The following is a 26,335-nucleotide window of genomic DNA, read 5'->3' as shown; positions in this document are numbered from 1 at the left end:
TCTTCCAGGAGGAGGGATTGAACCTGAATCTCCTGCATTGGCAGGTGGATTCTTTACCACTGAGCCACCAGGGAAACCCATAAGGTACACAGGAGATGCTAAAAATAAGTTTACACAAGCAAATGACTGTACATTTAAACATTTGTGTTTTGGGTATGCAATTCCAAATTTATACTTAATGGTACTACTAGCGCCACCTGGGAAGCCTGTGGATAATTCCATACTTCTCTAAAAATAATTTTAGGAAATAAAAATATATATTAAATAAGAAAATAATACTCTCAAATAAATCAACATTTAAATTACACAATGGTCATAAAATATAAATCAACAAGCTTAAAAACTTAAACAGAAATGCACACAATATGATTAATAAATAAAAAGTCTTGAAAGTTATTCAGCACAGTGATCAAGGATGAATGCCTTCATTACCATTTTGCCTTAAACCCAAGTGATTTTGCTGATTGCTTTCAAATAATTCTGATGTCCATCATTTAACACACAGCATTAGTTGAATCTCTTTTCAAATTAAAGTGTAAAAAATTTACTCACTTATAAATAATATATTTAAGATACATATACATACTCCACTTACCCTTACTTGACCCACAAAGGCATTGGCTTCTTCTTCTACCACTGACAGATTTCTGGGCAGATAGGGATCAAACACTGGTGCATTGTCATTAACATCTGTCACCACCACGTTTACTGTGGCAGTTGAGGTCTTAAAGAAAAAAAAAAAGTGATTAAATGTGAGAGGGGTTATTTTTATTTTGATGTCAGTTAATTGGTTATCCGGGCATTTGTCTATCCGAAAAGCATTTCATTACCATTCCTATTCCTTAGCTTTCCAAAAAAAGACAAGGAAAAAAAAGAAGCTGGCAATCTTCAAACACCTCAAAAAATAAATAAATAAATAAAAGTCAGATGTGGAAAACAAATGATGACATTAAAGGGCAAGCATCTTCTTGAAAATGTCAAGTATTTCCCGGAGGCTTACTTTCAGAAAGTGCTTTTACCTTTATCTTGTTCACATTTTATGGATGGCAAGCTTTTGTTTATATACACGTGCACCTTTTTTCCTCTGAAATGTAACATTTCTGCAGTTTTTACCATGTACATGTTGCACTGTTCAAAAATATAACTAGTACATTATAAGGTAGCATGGTATATCAAATGGGCATTTTCAGGTCAGAAAATCCTACAGTAGTAATTTTCTAGATAAACATCTAAACCAAAAGTTTGAGTATCATACACCACTAATTTTTTTAAGAAAAGAAAACCTTATAGTTATACAGCCTAAGGAAATTGTAAGTGGGCAACCCTACCAGTGGTATGTGCTTCCTGGTTGAAAGGTGAAATCCCTGGCCTGATGCAACCTGAGAATAGAACTTAGGTCAATGACTTTTGCACAATCAAGGAACATCTTCATATGTGATGCAAATTGGAAACTGCTCTTTCTAATCAAAGCCTGAGTATAGTGTATGCCCTCCACCCATCTCTGTCACATGGTGGGGAAGATCACAGAAGGCTGAGACCAAAATTAGAGAAAGCAAGGATGCTAAGCTGGAAAATGAAAAATCCATTATGCTATGATGTTAAATATTTAATAACATGCAAATAAAAAGTAGGAGGAAAAAGCAGGATGAAACTATCATGGGTGAATTACTTACATTTCTTTTTTAAAAATACAAAAAAAGAATTATCCTACTCTGTTTAAGTGAGGTGGAGTGAAAGACTAGAGAGCTGAACATAAAGAAATGACTTAAAGGAAGTGAATCTAAAGAAATTTTGCAGTGGTAATGGGATTGTGGATGGGTCAAAAAACTGGATTTCCTAACTGCTAAGACCCAGATAACAACGATGGTGTGATAACTCACCTAGAACCAGATATCTTGGAGTGTGAAATCAAGTGGGCCTTGGGAAGCATCCCTTAGAACCAAGTTAGTGGAGGTGATGGAATTCAAGCTGAGCAATATCAACTCTTAAAAGATGATGCTGTGAAAGTGCTGTATTCAATATGCCAGCAAATTTGGAAAATTCAGCAGTGGCCAAAAACTAGAAAAAGTCAATTTTCATTTCAATCTCAAAGAAAGGCAATGCCAAAAAATATGTAAACTACTGCACAACTGCACTCATTTAACATCCTAACAAAGAAATACTCAAAACTCTCTAAGCTAGACTTCAACAGTTTGTAAACTGAGAACTTCCAGATGTTCAACCTGGATTTAGGAAAAGCAGAGGAACCAGAGATCAAATTGCCAACATCTGTTGGATCATAGAAAAAGCAAGAGAATTCCAGAACATCTACTTCTGCTTCATTGACTATGCTAAAGCCTTTGACTGTGTGTATCACAACAAACTGTGGAAAATTCTTGAAGAGATGGGAATACCAGACCACCTTATTTACCTCCCATGAAACGTGTATGCAGGTCAAGAAGCAACAGTTAGAACTGTCATGGAACAATGGACTGGCTCAAAATTGGGCAAGGAGTACGTCAAGGCTGTATATTGTCACCCTGCTTATTTAACTTTTATGCACAGTACATCATGTGAAATGCTGGGCTGGATGAAGCACAAGCTGGAACCAAGATTGCTGGGAGAAATATCAACAAATTCAGATATGCAGATGACACCACTAATGGCAGAAAGTGAAGAGGAACCAACGAGCCTCTTGATGAAAAGAGGAGAGTGAAAAAACTAGCTTAAAACTCAATATTCAGAAACAAAGATTATGGCATTTGGTCTCATCATTTCATGGCAAAGCGATGGGGAAACAATGGAAACAGTGACAGATCTCATTTTGGGGGGCCCCAAAATCACTGCAGATGGTGACTCCAACCATGAAATTAAAAGACACTTGCTTCTTGGGAGTAAAGCTGTGACAAACCTAGATGGCATATTAAAAAGCAGAGACATTGTTTTGCTGACAAAGGTCTGTCTAGTCAAAGCTATGTTTTCCAGTAGTCTTGTATGGATATGAAATTTGGTCTGTAAAGAAGGCTGAGTGTCAAAGGGTTGGTGTTTCTGAGCTCTGATGTTGGAAAATACTCTTGAGAGTCCCTTGGACTTCAAGGAGATCCAATCAGTCAATTCTAAAGGAAATCAAATGAATATTCATTGGAAGGACTTATGCTGAAGCCGAATACTTTGGCCACCTGATGCAAAGAGCCAGTTCATTAGAAAGCACTCTGATGTTTGAAAAAATTGATGGCAGTAAGAGAAGGGGACAACAGAGGATAAGATGGTTGGATGGCATCACTGACTCAATGGATATGAATTGGAGCAGGCTCTGGGAGATGGTGAAGAACAGGGAAGCCTGGTGTGCTACAATCTTCAGGGCCAGAAAGAATTGGACATGATTGAGTGACTGAGCAACAACAAAGGAGGAGAGGTCCTAGTAAATTCCCCATCCTTCCTGTTGGGATAATTGAAGTTCTATCCTCTATGAGTAAACAATCAGCCTTGTGTCTCTGATAGTAAAGAATCTGCCTACATGCAGGAGACCCAGGTTTGATCCCTGGGTCTGGAAGATCCCTTTGAGAAGTGAATGGCAACCCACTCCAGTATCCTTGCCTAGAGAATTCCATGGACAGAGGAGCCTGGTGATGGAGTCACAAAGAGTGGGATATGACTGGTGAATAATACTGAATAAGTTCTAGACCAGGCCTTACTCAGATCAAAACCCAATAGTCAAATTTTGGTTGGATTTATCTGATCTGTCCTTATTTTAAGAGGCGTATAATAAATCTTCTTTTGAGCAATATAATTTTATTCTCTCTATAAATTTTCATATATTATGTCCAGCAGTCATTAAAAATTTACCATGCATAGGAAGGAATTCTTGGGTATTAATAATAGTTTACTTGTGTACTAGCTACATTGATAGGTTTATTTTGTGAAAATTTATACAGTTATTCAGTATGCTTTGAACACATTTCTATATTTAAAACTCCAATAAAAGTTTTCCTTAAAGACATGTCAGAGATGAGGATAGGGCTTAGGGGAACGAAGAAGGGACTTAGGGGATGAGAAGCCAGCAGGCAAGGACATTGATGGAAGAGGGACAGAGCATCATCTCATCCAGTGCCCTGGGTAGAACAGAACAGCAATAATAAAAATGTCTTTCAATAAGAAAAAAAGAAAAAAAAAAGAAAGAAAGAAATATCGAAGACAAGCAGAACAGTGTCATAGAGCCAAAGCCAGGAAGCCAACTAAACACCCACCAACCATTATATAATATTTTGTGTTTTTTGCTAAAATTAAATAACAAGTCATAGTAAAAATGTATAAACTACTATTATAAGTAGTCACATCAATGAATTTCATGAACATAAGGTTGAGTGAATGAGGTCAGACACAATACGTACTACATAATTCCAAGTATATAAATTTCAAAGATTGGCACAAATTCTCCAGTGTGATAGAAGTTAGGATAGGGATCATTTTTGTGAAGAAGATAGAGTTGGGCTAGTATAACTGTAAGGCTGGGCTCCTGGGGTGTTAATTTCAGTTTCTCGCTCTGAATGGTGATTATACAAGTGTTTTCACTGTGTTAAAATTCATTAAGTTGCACAATTATGGTCTGTTCACTCTCCATGAAATCATTTAATTTAAAGGATGCATGCACACCAACTTACACTGGTGTGTAGATATATATGCATATGTATAAATTCAGATGTTACATGATTAGGTGAAATACAGATCGTGTTATCTTCTCCTTTTGACTTTTACCGATTTATTAATATATTCTCCAAAATTTCTCTAAAAGAACTACATTGCTTTAAAAACAAAAATCAGTTTAACAAATATTATATCTTGTTTAAAAGTTGTGTTACTGTTAAAGCCAGTAAAAAGATGTGTCTTTATGGTAGCAGTAGCTCCCAGTTTGCCTGAGAGTGAACGAGACATTAAAATGGACAGCCTGGACCTGAAATTCAAGAGCTGCCACATTAGAGTTTGCTGACCTTCTTTCTAACTGATTGCATAAAGTGCCAAACTATCTGTATTTCCCTGTCAATCTACTGTACTGATGTCCATCTTATTCTTTAAACTTCTGATTATTAACACTATGGAGTGGTACGATTTTAGATTATACTGGGTCTTGAAAGGCTGTGGTCTGTAACTGAGCGATATAGATGAGAAATGATCACTAGGTGAGGTAAAAAGTTAAATAACAAGTCTACCATTTCTGTGCTGATTCGGGCTGCAGTTTATGGACCATACAGATCTATTTATCCATATCTTAGAGACTGTATATGAAATAAAAAATAGCCATTTATCTGGCAGAAATGTAATCAACACATATAGAATAACTTCCAGCTTATGTATTTCTTGGAAAGTGGTTTGAAGATTACTTGAATCATCATTAAAAATACATTTCTGGGCTACCCATTAGAATCATTGACTCTATTCTGCAATATGCAAGTTATATCTTTGCAGTTTATCTTACATACATTGCTGTTGATTCTTTTGACTTAAGAAAATTCAATTGACCAGGGTTCCATGCTTATTAAATATCTTTCTTAAGAACAATCGTTATTAAAGTTAAAATATTAATTTTACTATAAGTCTACAAAGGACATACATTTAAATGCTTACATAAGGAAAGTGCTCTAAAAAATAAGATTATTATATTTTGTAATTATTTTATTCTTCAACTACCCACTATATGTGCACATGTATAAGTCAATTTCTAAAGTTATATAAATGATAAAGCTGACTGAAGAAGCTTTTGTTCAAAATTTAAATGTTTTTTTCTCTACTGATATAAACTTCTGTAAATAAAACAAATTTGCTTAAAAGAATCAGAATTTTAAAACGTGTTCATTCTTATAGAAAGAAAAATTGGGGGAATTAGAAATGCTCAGTGTCCTGGCCAAGAAGAACTGAAATTAACAAGAAAATAAATGAAAAAAAAAAAGTTCTAGAAAGAACTAAACCACTAATGTTAGCCAGAATTTATTTTCAGTTTTTGATGTGGGCAGTCATAATTAGTAGACTGATATGATGACAGATAGCTTAATAAATTTATTTTCCACCTTTATTCTTGTCTAGGAAATCTTCCTTTTAAAGTCAGTGGTAGAAGGTCTTAGTGTTAATGGTATTATTTCCATTAATTTATGATTCATAACATGACATATATCAAATGGTTGAGCTAAAACCTCCTTATTATGTTTACTTCACTTTAACTATACCCCTTAATCTATGCTGAATAATTCCTCCCTTTCCATAGAATTTTCCCCCTCAGTTATTTCCCAGCCAATTTGCCCATCAATCTTTCGTCATTAAGTCAAGTTTCCAATCATTTTCTTCTTAAGACTCTCACTGACTTCTTTACATATGTCTTACACAGACACATTATATTAATTAAGGGAATTGAATATGTAAAAATTAATCTTAGATTTTATTTTTACTCAATTGTCTAATCTCTAAGTGCTTACACTTGGATTTACTATTTACTAAAAGTGTTGTGCATATTTTGTATTTCACATATAGTTGTTATCTAATGTTTGAAAAATAACTTATTATGGGCAGACTGCAATTACCAAATTTAAATAATTATCATTATCTATTTTTGTTAATTTTAATTAAGATGATAAAACTGCCTATTATCAATTTGTATGTTCTGACCATGATAAACTTTCCACAATGATTCTCTACAAATAAATGTGAGGAGAGTATTATATGCTCCCTCAGTCTATTTTGTGATCAAAGAAGTTACGTCAAGTAAACTGGAGATATGCTGCTATTTGGGTTGGGTGAGTATTGCCTAGACACTTACACTGAATTTGAAATTATTTCCAGAGAACAGCGCTGAGTTGACCCATAAGTGAAAGTAAAAGTTGCTCGGTTGTGTCTCTTTGCAACTCCATGGGCTGTAGCCTGCCAGGCTCCTCTGTCCATGGAATTCTCCAGGCCAGAATACTGGAGTGGGTAACTGTTCCCTTCTCCAGGGGATCTTCCCAACCCAGGGATCAAACCCAGGTCTCCCACATTACAGGTAGATTCTTTACCATCTGAGCCACCAGGGAAGCCCATAAGCATTTGACTAAAGAAAAAAACCACTTTGTGACACCAAAATGGTGGGAGAAAAGACTAATAAATCCTTGCCAACAAATGCATTATCATATTACTTAAAAATCAGAATGGTTGTAGTTCTGGATAGGTGGATTGAATGCAACCAAATGATTTTAAAATACCCCTGCATAAGCAAACAATTTATTTATTTTTAATATTGATTTTCAGATGCAAAGGAAATGAAGTTTATCTTCTCTAGAATTATGGTCCCTTTTAAACCACTTCAATCATCAAGGATTAGTCAATATTCTGCAATATTGGTCATTATGCCACAATAACCTGTGGAAACAGTCAACGTGATTTCCTAAGTGCTTCACCATATTTATACACAAATGACCTTCCATCCACTGTCCCCTGCCCTCAAAAAAGTGACACCAAGGAATTTGATTCCTACATGGTCCAACTGCCAGACCTGCCAGGCTAAGCTGGTGATGGACACAATGAAATACTTCTTACACTAAGTTAGATTTCACTTTCCCCATTAATTGGGTAAGAAAGCTAATCCCAAGTGTCTATTATTCTATCAAGTCAAAAGTTTCAGCTCCATAACAAGTTCAGAGTATAGTTTCATCGATTAAAAGAGCTCATTCAAGAGGAAAAACACTTCAAGTAATTCTAAGTAGCTTTTCCAAGTGAAAAAAAGATTAATTCACGAATTAATGGTTGTAACAAATCATTTCAGAGTTTTTCTCAATTTCTTTAGTACTATTTTTAAAACCCTTTCCCCAAGGGAGTACTCACCCCATCTGGCCTGCCGTCAGAAGCAGTGATGATCAGAATGTAGCGGTCAGTGCTTTCCCTGTCCAGGGCTTTCCCTAAGGTTAGAATTCCAGTACTAGTGACAGAGAAAACAAACAAACAGATGAGGCACAGAAAGATATTACATCACTGGGAGTCTTCCTACTATTGTGAGCTAACCTTGATAGTTTCTTTTTATCCCCCTTCCACAAACATAGCTTGAGTATTTAAGACGTTTGTTTCTAGGATTCATGCTGAAAATTGAAAAAGGCTTTTAAAGCTGTTGAGCTTCTTAGCAATAATGAAAAATTGCCAAACTAAATGAGGTAACTGGGTTAATTCTATAGCCTCCAAGGTGGGGGGCGGGGAGCAGAATATTGCCTAATTCATCCCAGGAAGAAAAATATCTATCTTGTCTGTGATTATTTCCAGGGTAAAAGAGTCCATTAATCTTTAGTTGTTCCAAAATCCTATGAGTAAAGAAGTGGTTTCTTTAATCTAGCAATAGCTCACCATTCCCATTCATTGTCATATATGTGACCACTATGGAAATGCAAACATCTACATTTCATCTTTGATAAAACTTAGAGATTAAAATTTATTTTTCCTTTTTTTTTTTTTTGCAAATTTCAATATGACTGAGGCTTATTGTAGAAAATTGGAAAATACACAGTGGAATTATCAAAAATTTCACAGATATTGTGGTTATTCTTTAATATTTCTTTTTTATTTTCTATTATAACCGTATTTAAATACATTATAATTGCTTTCAAAGGAGCACTTAGGTTTCATATTTACATTTTTTTCAAGACAATATAATTTTATCAGCATTCATCCTCTCATATTTTATAAAAACAAATGCTTTAAAAAAATGCTTTTGTTGATATACTAACAATTTAACCATTTTGTTATTCTCTTGCGATTTAAACATTTCTTAAGCATTATGTATAATGGGACATGAGCAGCCTTTGGGAAAATTCTCATACTTAGAGTATTTTTAAATCAACCTTTTCACTGTTTAGAATACATACTTTGAAATATTTAAGATTTTATCCTTCCAAGTAATTTGTTTTATAACAGTTTGTCACTTATAATGTTCTTTAGAACAAATTCTACATTTATGTCTTAGATATTCCAGTCTAATATTGTGTATGACATTTTAATTAAGGTCTAATAAGCATCTACTTTGAGGAGAGGTTACATTGATTTAACAAAACATTAAAATATTTATCAAGTATAAAAGCACATTATTTCTGATAGATAAAAAGCTTTCATTTAATGCAAGTGCTTTTGCCCCTACAGTGGAATTTAAACAATTCACACCACATATGCTAGTTGAGTACAGAAAGTCAATGCCAAGGAATCAAGATCAGAGTTGCAGTTATTCTATTTGTTTTATTGTTGTTATTGATATGGACTAAAAGAAAAGTTTTAAACATATGGTATGACTATAAAAAATTGACTTTGCTTCTGGTGCATTTTAAAATGTTTTGTTAAATAACTGAAAACCAATTCCCAGATTAGTTCATAACAATCAGGTTTGGATCAACTTCCCACACTGTAAATGGTTTGAATAATCTCATTCTAAAATGACATTCAAAGAGAAAAGTAAGACATTTATTACTTCTGAGACTTATTCACAAGTTAACTTAAGAAATAGAAAACCTGAAAACTTATCCACAGTACAATGAAAGGAAGAAAAAAATTGAGTTATTGTTTTCCATTTTCCTCCTCAAAGTTCAAGACTATATCATTCCTTGTATATTAAATTAGAAAATCACTAGAAATTTATATTTTATAAGAATTTAGAGCCATATTATACCTAAATAGCTTATTTTTCATGGTCTCATGATTATTATGGAAATAGTTATTTGCTTAAGATAATATGTGCCTTGTGTTACAGTGTAATATACAGGATACTTGCAAGATGGGAAAACAGAGAAAGAATAGGTAATTGTCTTTTGGTGTTTATAGCTGAAAGACTAGCTTATGAGTCCACACAAGCATCCTTTCAAGAAATTCCAGAAATAACTGGATAGGAGGACTCTGCTATCTGCTGGATGGAAGCTATAGGGCACAATACATTAGGCTGCATTTAGGAATGGCGCAAATCCTATCAGTAACATACTAAAAATATGTGAGACTCCCTCCTGGTAAAACATCAATAATAGTGCTAATTGAATTTTACATAATTTAAAATCTATTGCACAGTACTGAGTTCAGTAAAAGGGGTGACCCAGACAGCTTGAAGAGGTGATCTCTCCAAAGAAGTGTCAAAAAATGAAGCAACTTTGATATGACTCTGGAAAATAGTCAAAGGTTGACAGCGCGCAAATGGAGGTAGATTTAAGAAAAAGGCGACTTTAAAAATTGCTGATAATAAAGATTTGTTCCTTTTTCTTATCCTTGCCCCATCTCTTCCTGACTTAGAGTGGTCTTAAAAATGGTGATCAACATCCCCAGTGTGATACTCTAGTCCTGTGTCTGAGGCAGCAAAACTACCCTTATTCACAAATATTGGGTTTGTCTATTCCAGCTGGTCTCAAAGGCTGCCTGAAGGAATAACATAGCTTTGTCTTTGTTTTGTCTAAAAAACCAAATTCACTCAAGGTGAAAAAGCAGTGGGTATTCCTGGAAAACAGTATGTCAGGGAGCAATCTGCAGTCACCTAAGGCAACAGATTGTGTTTGAAGCATAAAGTGGAAAACCAAAAGCCTGGAAGGGAAAACTAAGTAGAGACTTTCTTGGAAATTTAGGGCACTCAAAAATGACTAAGTATACTGGTGAATAGAATTGAGAGTCTGTCAATGAACCTATATGTCTGTGACTAACTGATTTTCAAAAGAATTCTAAGATCTTTCAATGGTGAAAGAAAAGTCTCTTCAACAAATGGTTGTTGGGACAACAGGAGATCTACATGCAAAAGAATGTATTAAAAAAAAAACCATATTAAAAAAACTCAAAATGGATCAACAATCCATGTGTAAGTACTGAAACCATAAAACTCTTAGAGAAAAACATAGAGATAAATCTTCATGATTTGGAGTTTGACAATGGAATCTTAAATATGGTAACAAAAGCATGAACAGCAAGAGGAAAAAATATATATTGGATTTCCTCAAAATTAATTTTTTGTGTATGAAACTACAATATCAATAAAGTGAAAAAATCCTACAAAATAGGAGAAAATATTTACAAATCATATATCTGATAAGAGTCGGTTCTCCAAATACATAAAGGACTTGGTACAACTCAAAAACAAAAGAAACAAACAAATTCAATTAAAAAATAGGCAAAGGATTTGAATAGATATTTCCCCAAAGAAGATACACAAACGGCAGATAAGCACATGAAAACATGCTCAACATCATTAGTCATCAGGGAAATAACAAATCAAAATTACAATGAAATACTACTTCACATTCACTATGATGACTATAATTAATAAAACAGGTGAGGAAAATAACGTGTTGATGAAAACATGGAGGCATCGAAACCCTTCTACATTGCTGGTGGGAATGTAAAAAGGTCAGTCACTATGGAAAACAGTTTGACAGTTCCTCAAAAAGTGAATACAATATTATGACCCAGAAGTTATAATTCTGGGTATATATTCAAAAGAACTGAAAAAAAGTGCTTAGTATTGCAAAGTACATACACACACAAACACACACACACACACACACACACACACATATATACAGTATCAACAATAGCCAAAACAGAAAAGCAGTCCAAATTTCCATCAATGTATGGATGGATAAACAAATTGCTGTGTGTACAGGTAACAGAATATTATGCAGTTATAAAAAGGAATGAAGTACAGAGATACACTTCAACATGGAAGAACTCTGAAATCCTTAGGCCTAGTGAAAAAAGTAAGACACAAAACGTCACCTATTGTGTCATTCTGCTTGTAGGAAATATCCAAAATAAATAAATCCACAGAAGTTGAACATAATTAGGTGATTGCCGGTGGCTGAGGAGAAGGGCAAGTAGGGAGAAACTGCTTAATGGGTTTGTGCTTCCTTTTGGGATGCTGACCATGTTATGGAATTAGACAGAACTGATAGTTGTAGAACATTGTGAGTCTACTAAATGCCACTGAATTTTTTACTTTAAAATAGCTAATTATATACTATGTGAATTTAACCTCAATTATATTAACTATGTTGCACAGAATCCCCTCACCAAACACTAAGGCTATAGTGCTAAAATATACTGTGTTTGAGAAAACCAAGCTCTTTTAGACAATGAATTGGTTTGCCAAACCATAAAAATAGTGTTCAAAAGTTATTTAAACAATGTAGATTAAAAATAGTAGAGGGTATCTACTGCCAAACAAACCAACCTGCTATTTAAGTGTTCATTTTCTCCAAATGCATCATTTATTAGGAACTACTGCAGCAGCATAATTACGCATTGAAAGAGATTGTCTCACAGGTTTCATGCTTTGTGTTCTATTCTTCCTTTAATCTTTTTCAATATATTCCACTAGTTGTGATTGATATTATTTACACTTACAAGTGTCTGTCTTTCACAGACTTATCATGCAGATATGGGCATCATTTTTTCAGGCCTTAAAATGATAGAGAGGTTAGAATGTACTTCAAAATGTGTGATTGTTTCTAGTTCAATATGGCATTCCATGTTAAGCAGCAATTAGTGATTAACAAACACAGACCAATAGAAAGAGTTAGATACTGGTAGTAGTTTAGGGAGAAGATGATGGAGACATGAACTAGTAGTGTGAAAAGGATTACTGAGTATGTATTTTGAGAGTACAGCTGACAGAAAAAAATGCATATCATATTTTTTATATATTAATCTTCAGTGTAGTTTAAACTGACATGAAAAACATAATCAAGCTTTAAATTTAGTGTCAAAATTAATTAGTCACAAAGAAAGAAATAAAAATGCCGGTGAAGATATAAAATCTTCAAAGAAAATTCTAACAAGGGGCAGAAATAACTCTGGGTTCTTCTGTTTAACACTTAGCCTTTAAGTGTTACATCACATGCCTTATGCTACAATGATGATAATCAATAAGAATTCCTCAATCTCCTTTAATAAATAACTTATATATTGGTCATAATAGTTACAAAGGAAGTTTCTCTACATCTGGCTTAAATGTTTACTTAATAGTGAATGCTTACTGAACAAATATTTGATGAATAATATACAACTATTAGAATAGACATAAAGTTATTAATATATTATGCTAGAGAACCATAAAGATCTAACCATTTAATACATGGTGCTAAGTGATCTGCATAATGGATGATTGTTCTCTTTAAGGAAGAAGTATTTTTCTGTAAAGAAGAAGTTTTTTCCCTGGCCATATGACTAATCCACTAATCTAAATAAAGCGCATATAACAATTCAACACTTAGTCAATCCATACTAGCATCTAAATGATTTATTCATTACTACTAACGTTTTTTAAAAATTATGAAAATGTTTTGGTATATTTTTATTTCAATGGAGAAAAGGTAAAGTAATGATATCATAATGATGATTATTGCTAACTCTGGTATTATGGAATAAAATAATATAATGTTTAATATAAACAATAAGCATGTATTTTTTTTGTTTTAAGAAGGAAAATGTAACCAAGATCACTACTTAGATGAATTGAAGCATCTGATAAGAGAGAACATCAATTGTTTTCTATTATTTTTGGAGAGAGCACCCGAATTACTCAACTCCTTAAAACGAACACAGAAGTGGTGATGCAAATTTGCACAAGTATCCCAGAAGTATCGAAGGAAGCAGGAATTAAAGTATCAATTTTCTTCTATTTCAAATGTGTTGAAATATATTGCTAAGGGTCTAGACCAGCCTATACATATCAGTGGGAACAAGAGCAATGTGTTGGCTGAAATAAAATCACCATAAGATAAAAGGCAATGTGCTCAGTGTACAGACCCTGAATCAAGAATGATCATTGAAAGAGACCATGCAATCATCACAGAGACCTGACCTATTCTAGCTGTCTGGAAGCAGTTTGCATTCAAGGATATTTCTGTCTGATTAGCTCAATTCAGACAAAGAGGATGCTGCATTGGTATCTTTCACACCTTAAAGAACCTCTGATTCCCAGTTAGGTTTTTGTCTGTTTGGCTTCAAAATCATAAATGAGAAAGTAGAAGAGAACCACTTGCTAGGGTAGCAGCACGAGTGAGAACGTCTTTGACAAAACTGGTAGCTCATTAGATTTCACATCCAGCAGTTGTAAAATCCTTCATCATCCAGAGAAAAACAGATAAACACAGGAATGGAAATCCTCAACAGAGAATAGTGGTGAAAGTTTCATTATTTTCTTATTTGTATCGCCTTTATTAACATATAATTCACATATCATTGAATTCACCCATTTGAAGTGTAAATTCAATAAATTTAGTAGTTTAAGTATCACCAGAATTAATTTTCTAATATTTTCACCACTGTATCCATTAGTATCCACTCCCTATTCTCTGCCATCTCCCAGCCTCAGGAAATGTGTAGTCTACTTTTTGTCTCTATAGATTTGCCTATTTTGGACAATTAATACAAATGGAATCATACAAAATGTGTTCTTTTATGTTTCTTTCATTCAGTATCTTATTTTCAAGGTTCATGCATGTTTCAGTATTTAATTCTCTTTACTGATGAATAATATTCCACCACATGAATACACATTTTGCTAAATTATTTCATCTATAGACAAACATTTGGGTTGTTTTCCACATTTTGCCATTTTAAATAAATCTGTTATAAATATTTTTTGTACAACTTTTTAAGTGGACATGTGTTTTCATTTGTCTTGAATAGACACAAATGGAATTGCTGAGTTATATGGTAACTCTAGGTTTAACTTTTAGAGAAAATGAGAAACAGTTTTACAGAATGTACATATTACATTCCCACCAGAAATATATGAGAATTTTGATATTTCTACATCCTCACCCATATATGCTATTTCCTTTGTTTGTCATTATAGCCATTCTGAGTGGATGTGAAGTGGTATTTCAAGATTCTAATTTGCGTTCCCCTAGTGACTAGTGATTATGAGCATATTTCATGTGCTTATTGACTATATACATATCTTTGGATAAATGTCTATTTAAATTCTTGTTCATTTTTATTTAGGTTATTAATCTGTTTATTTTTGAGATATAGTTCTTTACATATTCCATATATGTCCCTTGTCACATACGTATCTAAAATATTTTCTTTCATTCTGAGGGACTGTCTTTCAAATTCATGATCATGCCATTTGAATCATTTTTTTTTTCTTCAAATTTTGATAAGTGCAACTTATTGGTTTTCTCATTAATCACTTTTGCTTTTAGCATCATATATAAAAAAGCATTGCCTAATCTAAACTATAATTTACTTCTGTATTTTCTTCTACATTACATAGTTTAACCTTTTTTATTTAGGTCTATGATTCACTTTGAGTTAATTTCTACAAATTGTGTGAGGTAAAGGTCCAACTTCATTCCTTTGTGCGCTGTCCCAACTTTATTTATTGAAAAGATTATTCTTTTCTAATTGGATTGTCTTGGCCCTTTCTTTTGGAAATCAATGGACTATAAATATTAGGGATTATTTTTGGACTCTTAAGCTTATCCTTGTTATCCAGACATATTCTTATGCCAGTACCATGCAGTCTCAATTACTGTCAAAATGTCTCTTTTACACAGTTTTCTTTCTTTAAGGATGATTGCAAATTATAACTAATTTATGATTTGTATGTACCTATCAGGGAAAATTCAAAATATCTGTCTTTCCATTTTTTAAATGGAAGCTTAGTCATCTGTGAAATCTAAAACTCTGGGAAATACTGTTTGCAGGCATACAAATTCATGGCTGGGCCATCCTTTTCAATGCAAAATTTCAGGTGTTTCTTAAAAGATCAAGTGACCATCCACAGTTCTCTTGATAACGTCATTGTGCACCACGTGCTCCTGAGACTGAAGCAGAGTTTGACTAATTTGCCAAATTTTTCACTTTATACTCATCAGCTACATTTAGATTTCCATCCCTTTCAGGGAGTAAAATCACTCAGGACCACAGAGAAAACATCAGAGAGATAACAAGAGCATCTCTTTGACAACCAGCCGCATGTGACAGCAGAACGGCCACTTTGCTATCGCAGAAGAGAAACAAAGCTGACTTCAATGCCTTCTTTAATGCCTGCTGTCAGTTTCCTCAATGGTTATGGCTGAAATTACCTCTGATATGTTCAGAGAGGGGAGTAGAATGACATGAACACAGACCTAAAAGAGGCTTAGAATGGACATGAAATATTTTTATCTTAGCTTTTCTAGAATATACCTGTTACTCAAAAATTGAAGGATAGACTTTGGTGACACTTTAAATGCATCTGAATTATACTTTGTCTTACAAATTCCCTTTGAATGAACAATTTAGTGCCAAGTTACTTTTTGTAGTATCTGACAACTTTAAAGGAATCTAATTAATCCCAGGTTATAACTGCAAATGAAATGTTTCCACTTCAGTGGATTCTACCTAGTACAAGCACTTAAAATAAATAAATAGTCTCCTGGGTATGATCTGGATTCAGAATTATCCACCCCCCCTCATCCCCAGTTCTCACTAATATATGTAGGAAAAAAAGTAAAAAAAAAAAACTACAGACAGCTGAAAGTCTTTGATTAAAAGTCTGTTCTCTTGCTACCAGTATATTGTTTAACACTTTAAAAATTAAAAAAGTAAATATTTAGAAATGATTAGCTTACGTTTCTGAAAGATTGAAAACTCGCTGTGGATCTCCATTCTCAATGGCATATGTTATTGGGTCTCCCTCTCGATCAGTTGCCTTCAGAGAGAAAACATAAATTTAATTATCAAGTAATTGATATGGCTTCTATTCAGTACAGTATAATACAGATACTAGAAACTTGAAACTAATAGCACAGAAGATCCATGATACTTTATAGAATAAAGATTAAAATATGTGCTAATGACTGCATGTAAATACCAGATCCCGGCATTTCTGTCATTCTTTTTCATCTGAAAGCTGCAACAGTGAATAAGAATAATATGCCCTGAATGTATACATAATCTTATCAGTGGGGGAAATATAGTAATGATTTTCATAGTTTATTTAATTTTATATGAATAATTCAAAGAAATATGTTAGACTCCACACATTGTCAAAATAATTTAATGCACTTTTTTTTCCTCTTTTTCTGCTCAAAATATATTGTCTATAAAACTTTATGGTTAAGACTTCTGAAACTGGAGCCAGAGAGCCTGAAATTAAAAATTGGGCTCCAGTTACTAATTGTATGATCATTTCTCAATTTCTTCATTTGTAAAGTGAAAACTAGACAAAAGTTAATAGATGTTGAGAGGGTTAAGTGAAATAATCTGTGTTAAAACACATAGACTAACCTCTGGCACATTGTTTCAGTAAATAGTAACCTTTTTTCCCCCCTTCTTAAGTCATAGAAAACAAAATCTACAGCTTCTGCCTTTGAGTTCTGAGTTTCTCTTACCCAAAATAAAGATATACATTCTATATTGTGGCACTAGATTCTGGGAGTTTGCCATCTAAAATATCCAATAATTTCCGTTTCAATGATCCATTACATTCCCTTATGGAAGAGGGGTGAATAAAGAAATCAGGATGCCATAAAAGGAATATAAGAGGGATCTGCCTAAGTATGACCCCAAGAGGAGGGGAACTACTATTTATTTATGTTAGTTGGTTGGCAGAGATCCCAACCTCTCTGACTGGTAGGCACTTCTCTGGAGTTGGCAGGATCTAAGAAAGTGGGGTTGTATGGGGTCCTTTCAAAGACTGGACAACAACTATCCCAGCCATGAGAGGTTGAGTATGAAATCCCATTACTAGACCAACAGGGAGCACTGTTTCTGCAGGTAGATCAGGTGGCTTGGACATGGATTTCAAGGCCCTGGTCATGGGACAGCCCTATCAGCTATCACAACAGATGGGTGGCCAGAAACCTCCGGGACCACACAAATTCCAGAGTCCAAGGACAACTGAATAATAATGTGTGTGTATGTGTGTGTCAGTAGCTCAGTTGTGTTGAACTCTTTGTGACCCCATGGACTGTAGCCTGCCAGGCTCCTCTGTTCATTGGATTTTCCAGGCAAGAATAATGGTGTGGGTTGTCATTTCCTCCTCCAGGGGATCTTCCTGACCCAGGGATAGAACCATGTCTCTAGTATTTACTGAACGCAGTGCTTTGTGGACAAAGTTTTGTAGAAAGAAAGAAAGTGAAGCCACTCAGTCATGTCCGACTTTTAGTGACCCCATGGCTCCTCCGTGGAGCCCCATGGCTTGTCCATGGGATTTTCCAGACAAGAGTACTGGAGTAGGCTGCCATTTCCTTCTCCAGGGGATCTTCCCAACCCAGGGATCAAACCCCAGGTCTCCCACACTGCAGACAGCCACCATATGGCGGCTCAGATGGTGGCTCAGAGCTTTGTAGAATTAGTTAAAAATGTCACCTTGATAGAACACTTCCTTTGCATGACTTTCATAACTTCATATTCTCCTGCTTTTAATTCTATCTTATCAGCTACTACCTATTTTCTTTGACTGGTTTTTCCTCATCTATAAGAGATGCTTACATTGGATGCTCCACAGGTTTGTTCTTGGACCTCACTTAGTCACTTCATCCAACTGTAGAGCTTTAAAACTATCTCTATGCAGAAGACTCTCATATCTCTAAACCAGTCCTGTCTTCTGAATTTTAGACCTATTTCCAGTACCCTGTTTGGATCCCAATAGATGAACTATCAGTTCAGTTCAGTTCAGTTGTTCAGTCGTGTCTGACTCTTTGTGACCCCATGGACTGCAGCACGCCAGGCCTCACTGTCCATAGCCAACTACCAGAGTTTACTCAAACTCATGTCCATTGAGTCGGTGATGCCATCCAACCATCTCATCCTCTATCATCCCCTTCTCCTCTCACCTTCAATCTTTCCCAGCATCAGGGTCTTTTCAAATGAGTCAGCTCTTCGCATCAGGTGGCCAAAATATTTTAGTTTCAGCTTCAGCATCAGTCCTTCCAAATGAATATTCAGGACTGATTTCCTTCAGGATGGACTGGTCGGATCTCCTTGAAGTCCAAGGGACTCTCAAGAGTCTTCTCCAACACCACAGTTCAGAGGCATCAATTCTTCAGTGCTCAACTTTCTTTGGAATCCAACTTTCACATCCATACATGACTACTGGAAAAACCATAGCTTTGACTAGATGGACCTTTGTTGGCAAAGTAATGTCTCTGGCTTTAATATGCTGTCAAGGTTGGTCATAACTTTTCTTCCAAGGAGCAAGCATCTTTTAATTTCAGGCTGTAGGTCACTATCTGCAGTGATTTTGGAGCCCCCTAAAATAGTCTGTCACTGTTTCCACTGTTTCTGCATCTATTTGCCATGAAGTGATGGGACCAGATGCCATAATCTTTGTTTTCTGAACATTAAGCTTTAAGCCAACATTTTTACTCTCCTCTTTCACTTTCATCAAGAGGCTCTTTAGTTCCTCTTCGCTTTCTGCCATAAGGATGGTGTCATCTGCATTTCTGAGGTTATTGATATTTCTCCCGGCAATCTTTATTCCATCTTGTGCTTCATCTAGTCCAGCATTCCTCATGATGTCCTCTGCATATAAGTTGAATAAGCACAGTGACAATATACTCTTGACGTGCTCCTTTCCTGATTTGGAACCAGGCTGTTGTTCCATGTCCAGTTCTAACTGTTGCTTCCTGACCTACGTACACATTTCTCAGGAGGCAGGTCAGGTGGTCTGGTATTCCCATCTCTTGAAGAATTTTCCTCAGTTTGTTGTGATCCACATAGTCAAAGGGTTTGGCATAGTCAATAAAGCAGAAGTAGATGGTAGGTACTGGAGTGGCGCTGGAAGGACTGTGAAGAGATACCCCATGCCCGGGGGGAAAAGGAGAAGCCCCAGCAAGACAGTATGAGGGACAAAATTGTGTTTAGAATCAAACCTGATACCCGCCAGAGATGCTCACACATGCCCTGTGCACACCAGCACCCACAGAGACTGAGACAGAACTGTGTTTGAGTATCTCCTGAGGAGGTATGGGTCAGCAGTAGACTGTCACAGGGGCAGGGGCTCTGGGTGCAGTAGACCTGGGTATGGCATAAGCCCTCTTGGAGGGGGCTGCCATTAACCCCACCATAGAGCTGCCAGAACTTACACAGGATTGGGAAAATAGACTCTTGGAGGGCATACAGACTCTTGGAACCTTGTGCACACCAGGACCCAGGAGAAAGGAGCAGTGACCCCACAAGAGACTGTCCCGGACTTGCCTGTGAGTGTCCAGGAGTCTCTGGCAGGGGCGTGGGTTGGCAGTGGCCTGCTGCAGGTTCGGGGCACTGAGTGTAGCAGTGTGTTGCTGGGCCCTTTTGAAGGAGGTCGCCATTATCTTCATTACCTCCACCATAGTTTGCTCTCAGGTCAAATAACAGGGAGGGGACACAGCCCCACTCATCAACAGAAAATTGTATTGAAGATTTACTGAGCATGGCCCCACCCATCGGAACAAGACCCAGTTTCCCCCTCAGTCAGTCTCTCCCATCAGGAAGCTTCCATAAGCCTCTTATCCTTCTCCATCAGAGGGCAGACTGAAAACCACAATCACAGAAAACTACCCGATCTGATCACATGGACCACAGCTTTGTCTAACTCAATGAAACTACGAGCCATGCTGTGTAGGGTCACCCAACATGGACAGGTTATGGTGGAGAGTTCTGACAAAACGTGGCCCCTTGGAGAAGGGAATGGCAAACCACTTCAGTATTCTTGCTTTGAGAACCCACTGGACATGAACTATAGACACTGCCAATTTAGAATGTTAAAATCCCCAATCCTGATCTCTTTGCTACTCTCCCACTGCTGTTTTCAGTCTTCATTATCTCAGTAAATAGTAACTACAACTTTCTACCGCTTGACCTTAACTGAACATTCTTAATCCCTAATGTAACCCATCGGCAAATCCCACTGGGTCTATATTTAAAATATCTGCAGTATCTGGCTGTCTCTGAACTCCAAATACCACCTCCCTCATGGATTTAAGTAATAATCATCTGACTAGTACTTCTGTCTTCTTCCTTGTACCTTCACCATAGCCCATTTTAATTAAGCAGACAATGTGATCATTTTTCCCAGGTCAAGATTCTAGTTTATTTTTTAATAAGGTTATTGCATTATTATGCATTATTACATACACACACTCATAGACACACACAAAATGGAATATAATAAAATAGCAAAATACAAAGAAACAAGCTACTTATGATAATATCTTTGAAATATTCCAGTTAAATCTAAATCTAAAATTTTAAAATTCATTAAATTAATTATAATGCAAGTGCAAGTGTAAAGGCTAAGAAAGAAAATAAACACATACACACAGTCAATTGAATTGACAGCATATGACTGATATGTCCCCTTTGTTTTTGGTTCTTTCCCAGATACATATTAGTGAGAAAGATAAAATGGAATTACAAATGATACTCCCTCAAGAAACACAGAATTAAGCTGTATCTGGAGATATATTTTAGCACTAAAAAGTTCACACTAAATGTTTTCTGTTGTTTTTCCTCTTTCAGTCAGTCATTTTTACCTATCATATTGTTACAGATTTATCAATGTCTCTTTGTTTTTGGCATGTGGTTGTTATTGTTTTTGAGATAAAATTTATTATATTGTATTTTCATAAAAGCCAGAACAAACAGATTCTGAAGTAAGATAACTTTGTGCAAACAATTTTAAATCCAGATGAATGTTAAGCCTTGCTTCTAATGTATCAGATCTACTCTAATATTTAATATTATTTTCATCAGATTAGAACACTGTGAATGTTGTGTTACTTTATTTATATAAGCCATTATTTTGTTAAGTTACTAAAGTAACAGAGGAATTCCTACAGAATTCTCAGTGTTTTTTTCAGCCAAATTAATTACTTTCAATCCCTGAGGTACTGTGGAATATTTCTTCAGTTTTGTTTGACTATGAGCCAGTTATTTGCCTATTTCATTCATATGTGAGGTTGTGCCTTTATTGGAAACTTTGAAAACCCAGGATTTATAAGAAAATCCTTATTTGATTGTTTTCTTCTCCTTATCCTCTTAGCCAATCCTTTGCTATTGTTTCAGGATCTGTGGCAAACAGAATAGTAATTAGGGAGGATTCATAAATTCTTGGTCAACTAAACAAGGGGGAGTGGTGATATCTGGATTTGAATTGTGAAATATATCCATTATTTCTGTTAACATTTTTTAAAGTATCATGTAGTTTACCATGTTAAACTACCATGGTGTTGGTATCTATGTACCAACATCAAAGTGGAGAAATAATGAATAATAATTCAAAAAATCAGCAGAAACAATTATTCTGGGAGGATTAAGATTTGATAATGTACATGTGTGTGATCTAACATATATTTCTAAAAACATTTTTAAATATATGAGTCTAACCAGCCTTCTCTGGACTTCCCTGGTGGCTCAGAAGGTAATCTGCCTCCAATTCAGCAGACCCAAGTTCCATCTCTGGGTCAGGAAGACCCCTTGGACCCACTTCAACATTCTTGCCTGGAGAATTCCATGAACAGAGGAGATTGGTGGGCTACAGTCCATAGGGTCATAAAGAGTCAGACATGACTAAATGACTAACACATCACATCACACAGCCAGCCTTCTCTACATGATGAACAAAAATTTATATATGATATAGAATAGTGAATCCTTACATTAAAAGTTACTGACTACTTACTATAATATCAGAACTTATATTTGCATGCATTATTTCATTTAAGCCATGCACTAATCTTATAGGCAAATGGGAAATGCAAAAGACTTCAATTATATTACTCTTTCTCTCATCACTCCAATTAGGTTTCTTTATAATTAATTGGAAGATATTTCTTATTTATTTAGAGATAATAGTGACTGTTTCATCTTTAAAAAGGAGATTCTACTATTAGTTAATATTTTCCATAATATAACAGATAGGAATTAGCCTTAGCACAAAAACATTTCCTATGCTTTTATTTTTGATCAATCAATTTCAACATGAGTCTTTTATTCAAGATCTAAGAGAAGTATGATAGCAGTCATCTTCCCTGGATTTATCATAGGGTTTTTGGATAGGCTCTGGAGCCAGGAACCTAGGTTTCAGCACTCACTATACTATTGTCTCTTAGGCAAGACACCTAACTTCAAAACAAAGCTAATGACAACATTAACAATATGCTTGCTAACTCGTTTCGGTTTTGTCTGACTCTTTGTGATCCCACGGACTGTAACCCACTAGGCTCCTCTGTCCACGGGATTCTCTAGGCAAAACTACTGGAGGAGGTTGCCATGCCCTCCTCCAGGGGATTGTCCCAACCCAGGGATCTAACACATGTCTCTTATGTCTCCTGCACTGCAGGTGGGTTCTTTGCCATTAGCGCCACCTGGTAAGCCCCAACATTAACAATATTCACTTATTAATTCAGCAAATATTTATTGAACATTTACACTGTATTCAGCACTGGAACTTCAAGAACCACACAAAAATGCTTCCTTTGTGCAGTTTACAGATAGTGAGGGAGACAGAGAAAAAAGAAAAATAATCAATGTATAGGTACTTATATACAATATATTATGTAATTACATATTTACATATGCAATATATCAGATTGTAATACATAATTTATATATAAAATTATATATATATAATTAACATATATTTATGTAAAACAGTTTTCAAATCCATATGAGTGCTATAAAAATATAAAATAATTCAGGAAGGAAATATGGGAAGGCAGAGTGAAAATTTACACTTACATTGAGGTTTTCAGGAAAGCCATCAGAAAAAATGTGAAAATTTGGCAACATTTGTAAAAGGTGAGAGAACTATTCATGCGGGGAAGGTCCCTCCAGGAATAGAGTCAAGCAAGTTAGAAGACCTCAGGTAGATACATGCCTAATGAGTTTGTGAAAGAGCAAGCAAGTGGACAGCTTGCTCCTGTTCTGTTGGCCTCAGGTAAGCAACCCAAGTTATTCAACCTGGATAGCTTGCAAGTAACGGAGTTCAGTCAGAGGTTCGCTGATATGCGTTTAACACCATGTGAACTAAAATAAAGCTAGCTTTTCTTTATTTTTCCTTGACAAAGAATATCTTTAAAGATCGAAGCAACTTTTCTTTCTAGTCTTCTCAATAGATTACTCACTGCATGTAAATTCAAGTCACCCATTTTTCAGAAGCACCAACAGAAACCCAACAAGATTTATCTAAATAAGCAATGTGCTTAGACACAGGAAAATAGGAATTTTGAAAAAGAAAGCATATCTCTAAACTCCTGTTCATATTAAGATGAACACAGCCCTCAATACCATTTGATAGAGTGCACTTTATGCTCACAGAATGATTTTACACATTTCACAGGACATTAAGGCAAAGTACCTGCCCTTAGGGTTTTTAAAATAAATAAAATCAACAGACTTAGATGGTCTTTTCTTTTGTGTTTAGGCAAACAAGTCCTGATTTATGTTATTAAATTGCTTGAGAGCAGGAACTGAAGCTTTCAGTTCAGGACAGCAGTGTTTCCAAAAATGTATGTGCACTCTTGGGATTAAATTATTGGTCCTTTAACAAAGTAACAGTGTTAATGAATATATTTCAATATGACTTAATCTTCACATTTTTAAGTCGAGTTTTATCATTTATGATTCTGATAAAAATTTCCTTTTTGAGATAAGTTCATTTATGTAAAAAAGTCAGTTTATTTGATTTTAAAAAATTAAATAATATGACAAATTATATGCAATATAGCATATCTGAAACTTAAAAATGCCCCTAATCTAGAATGATACTCTGAGCATGATCATACCTTAAGAGTGTTCACCCTGTCCACCTATTGTACTATAGTTAGCTACTTCAATCACTCTCCCTCTTTCCTATATGATTATTAATACTTTCTCCTCAGGTCTCCAACTTATCCTACCACATCTTTATTCTCATCTGATGACCCTGATTATAGTTTCACTGAGAAAATTGAAGAAATTTTCTGCAAATTCTTCTAATTTCATATATGTACACTATATATATGCATATATTTATATATATGTTTCATATTTATCATCTTGTAACCACACACTATATCTTTCCTCCTATTACTGAAAATGTTCTATTTGATCAGGTTTCCCTAGTGGCTCAGTGGTAAAGAATCTGCCTGCCAATGCAGGAGATGCGGGATCAATCCCTGGGTCAAGACCATCCCCTAGAGAAGGAAATGGCAACCCAATCCAGCATTATTGCCCAGTAACGGAGGGATCCAACCATGGACAGAGGAGCCTGGCAGGCTACAGTTCCATGGGGTCACAAAGATTTGGACATGATTGAGCGATTAACTCTTTCACACTATTTCCCTAAAACTACTTCAATTATACCTTTAACCTTCCCTCAATTACTGCACTGAAAATGCTCTTTTCAACATCACCAAATAAATTCATTATCAATAAATTCACAATCCTTGATTTGCTTGTTTCTTAGTTTTGTTTACTTATTTTTCATTTTATCTGGCAGTAGCATTAGACAGAACTGATTTCTCACTTCTTGATACACTTTTTCCCCTTAATTCCCAGGCACATGTTCCTCTGGATCTCCATTCTTGGTTCTCTTATCCTCAGCAACTTAAAATTAATCTTTGAATGTCTTATACATTCACTCCCTTAAGAACCTCATGTAATCTTAAAGTTCAACATGGTATTTAAAAAGCTCAAGACTTCAAATGTATATTTGTAGTCCATATCTTTTCTCTAAAATCACACCCAATTGCCTACTCAATAGCTTTAATTAGATGCCAAAGACATTTCAAATTTAACATGACCAAACTTCTTGGACATTCTTTTGATTCTGGTTAATGGAAAATCAACCCTTCTATTAATAGTTCCTCACGCTATATATTAACATCCATTGTTAAGTCTTCTTTCTACATCCAGTCATCAATGAATCCGGTAGTTTCTACCAGACAAAATATAACAAGGTTGAAAGCTCATTTCACTATTTCCAGAAATAACACATATATGTGTACCATGTCTGTAGTTTATGTGTGAATATATAAACATACACATACACACATTTCTGCTTCAATTATATATGACCATGATATGATGCCCCTGGTGGCTCAGACGGTAAAGCATCTGCCTACAATGAGGGAGACCGGGGTTCAATCCCTGAGTCGGGAAGATCTCCTGGAGAAGGAAATGGCAACCCACTCCAGTATTCTTGCCTGGAAAATCCCTTGGACGGTGGAACCTGGTAGGCTACAGTCCATGGGGTCGCAAAGAGTTGGACCGACTGAGCGACTTCACTTTCACTTTCTCTTTTCGTGATATGATGGAAAAAAATATCAAGACACAGATCAGTTAAAATGAGTTATATGATGAGGAAGTGCCAAAGAGCTAATTGGGGTAAAGAAAACAGAGACCGAGAAATAAAGCCAAGATAGAAAAAAATTTT

At 35.3% G+C, this 26,335-nt stretch overlaps 1 protein-coding gene across 1 annotated transcript in view; it reads right to left on the bottom strand.

Annotated features, from left to right (window-relative positions):
* The window catches only part of PCDH15 (protocadherin related 15), a 1,264,171-nt gene that overhangs the window by 253,464 nt on the left and 984,372 nt on the right, over nucleotides 1–26,335 (bottom strand). Inside the window, exons 18-20 of the mRNA XM_043926323.1 lie at nucleotides 16,566–16,645; nucleotides 7,822–7,915; nucleotides 596–724 (exon numbers count right to left, since the gene is read on the bottom strand). Coding sequence (XP_043782258.1) covers nucleotides 596–724; nucleotides 7,822–7,915; nucleotides 16,566–16,645 — 303 coding nt within the window. The remainder of the gene's footprint in view (nucleotides 1–595; nucleotides 725–7,821; nucleotides 7,916–16,565; nucleotides 16,646–26,335) is intronic.

The sequence above is a fragment of the Cervus elaphus genome, chromosome 15 (genome assembly GCF_910594005.1).
Source record: "Cervus elaphus chromosome 15, mCerEla1.1, whole genome shotgun sequence".
Taxonomy (NCBI): domain Eukaryota; kingdom Metazoa; phylum Chordata; class Mammalia; order Artiodactyla; family Cervidae; genus Cervus; species Cervus elaphus.
This window is presented reverse-complemented; position numbering and strand designations above follow the sequence as displayed.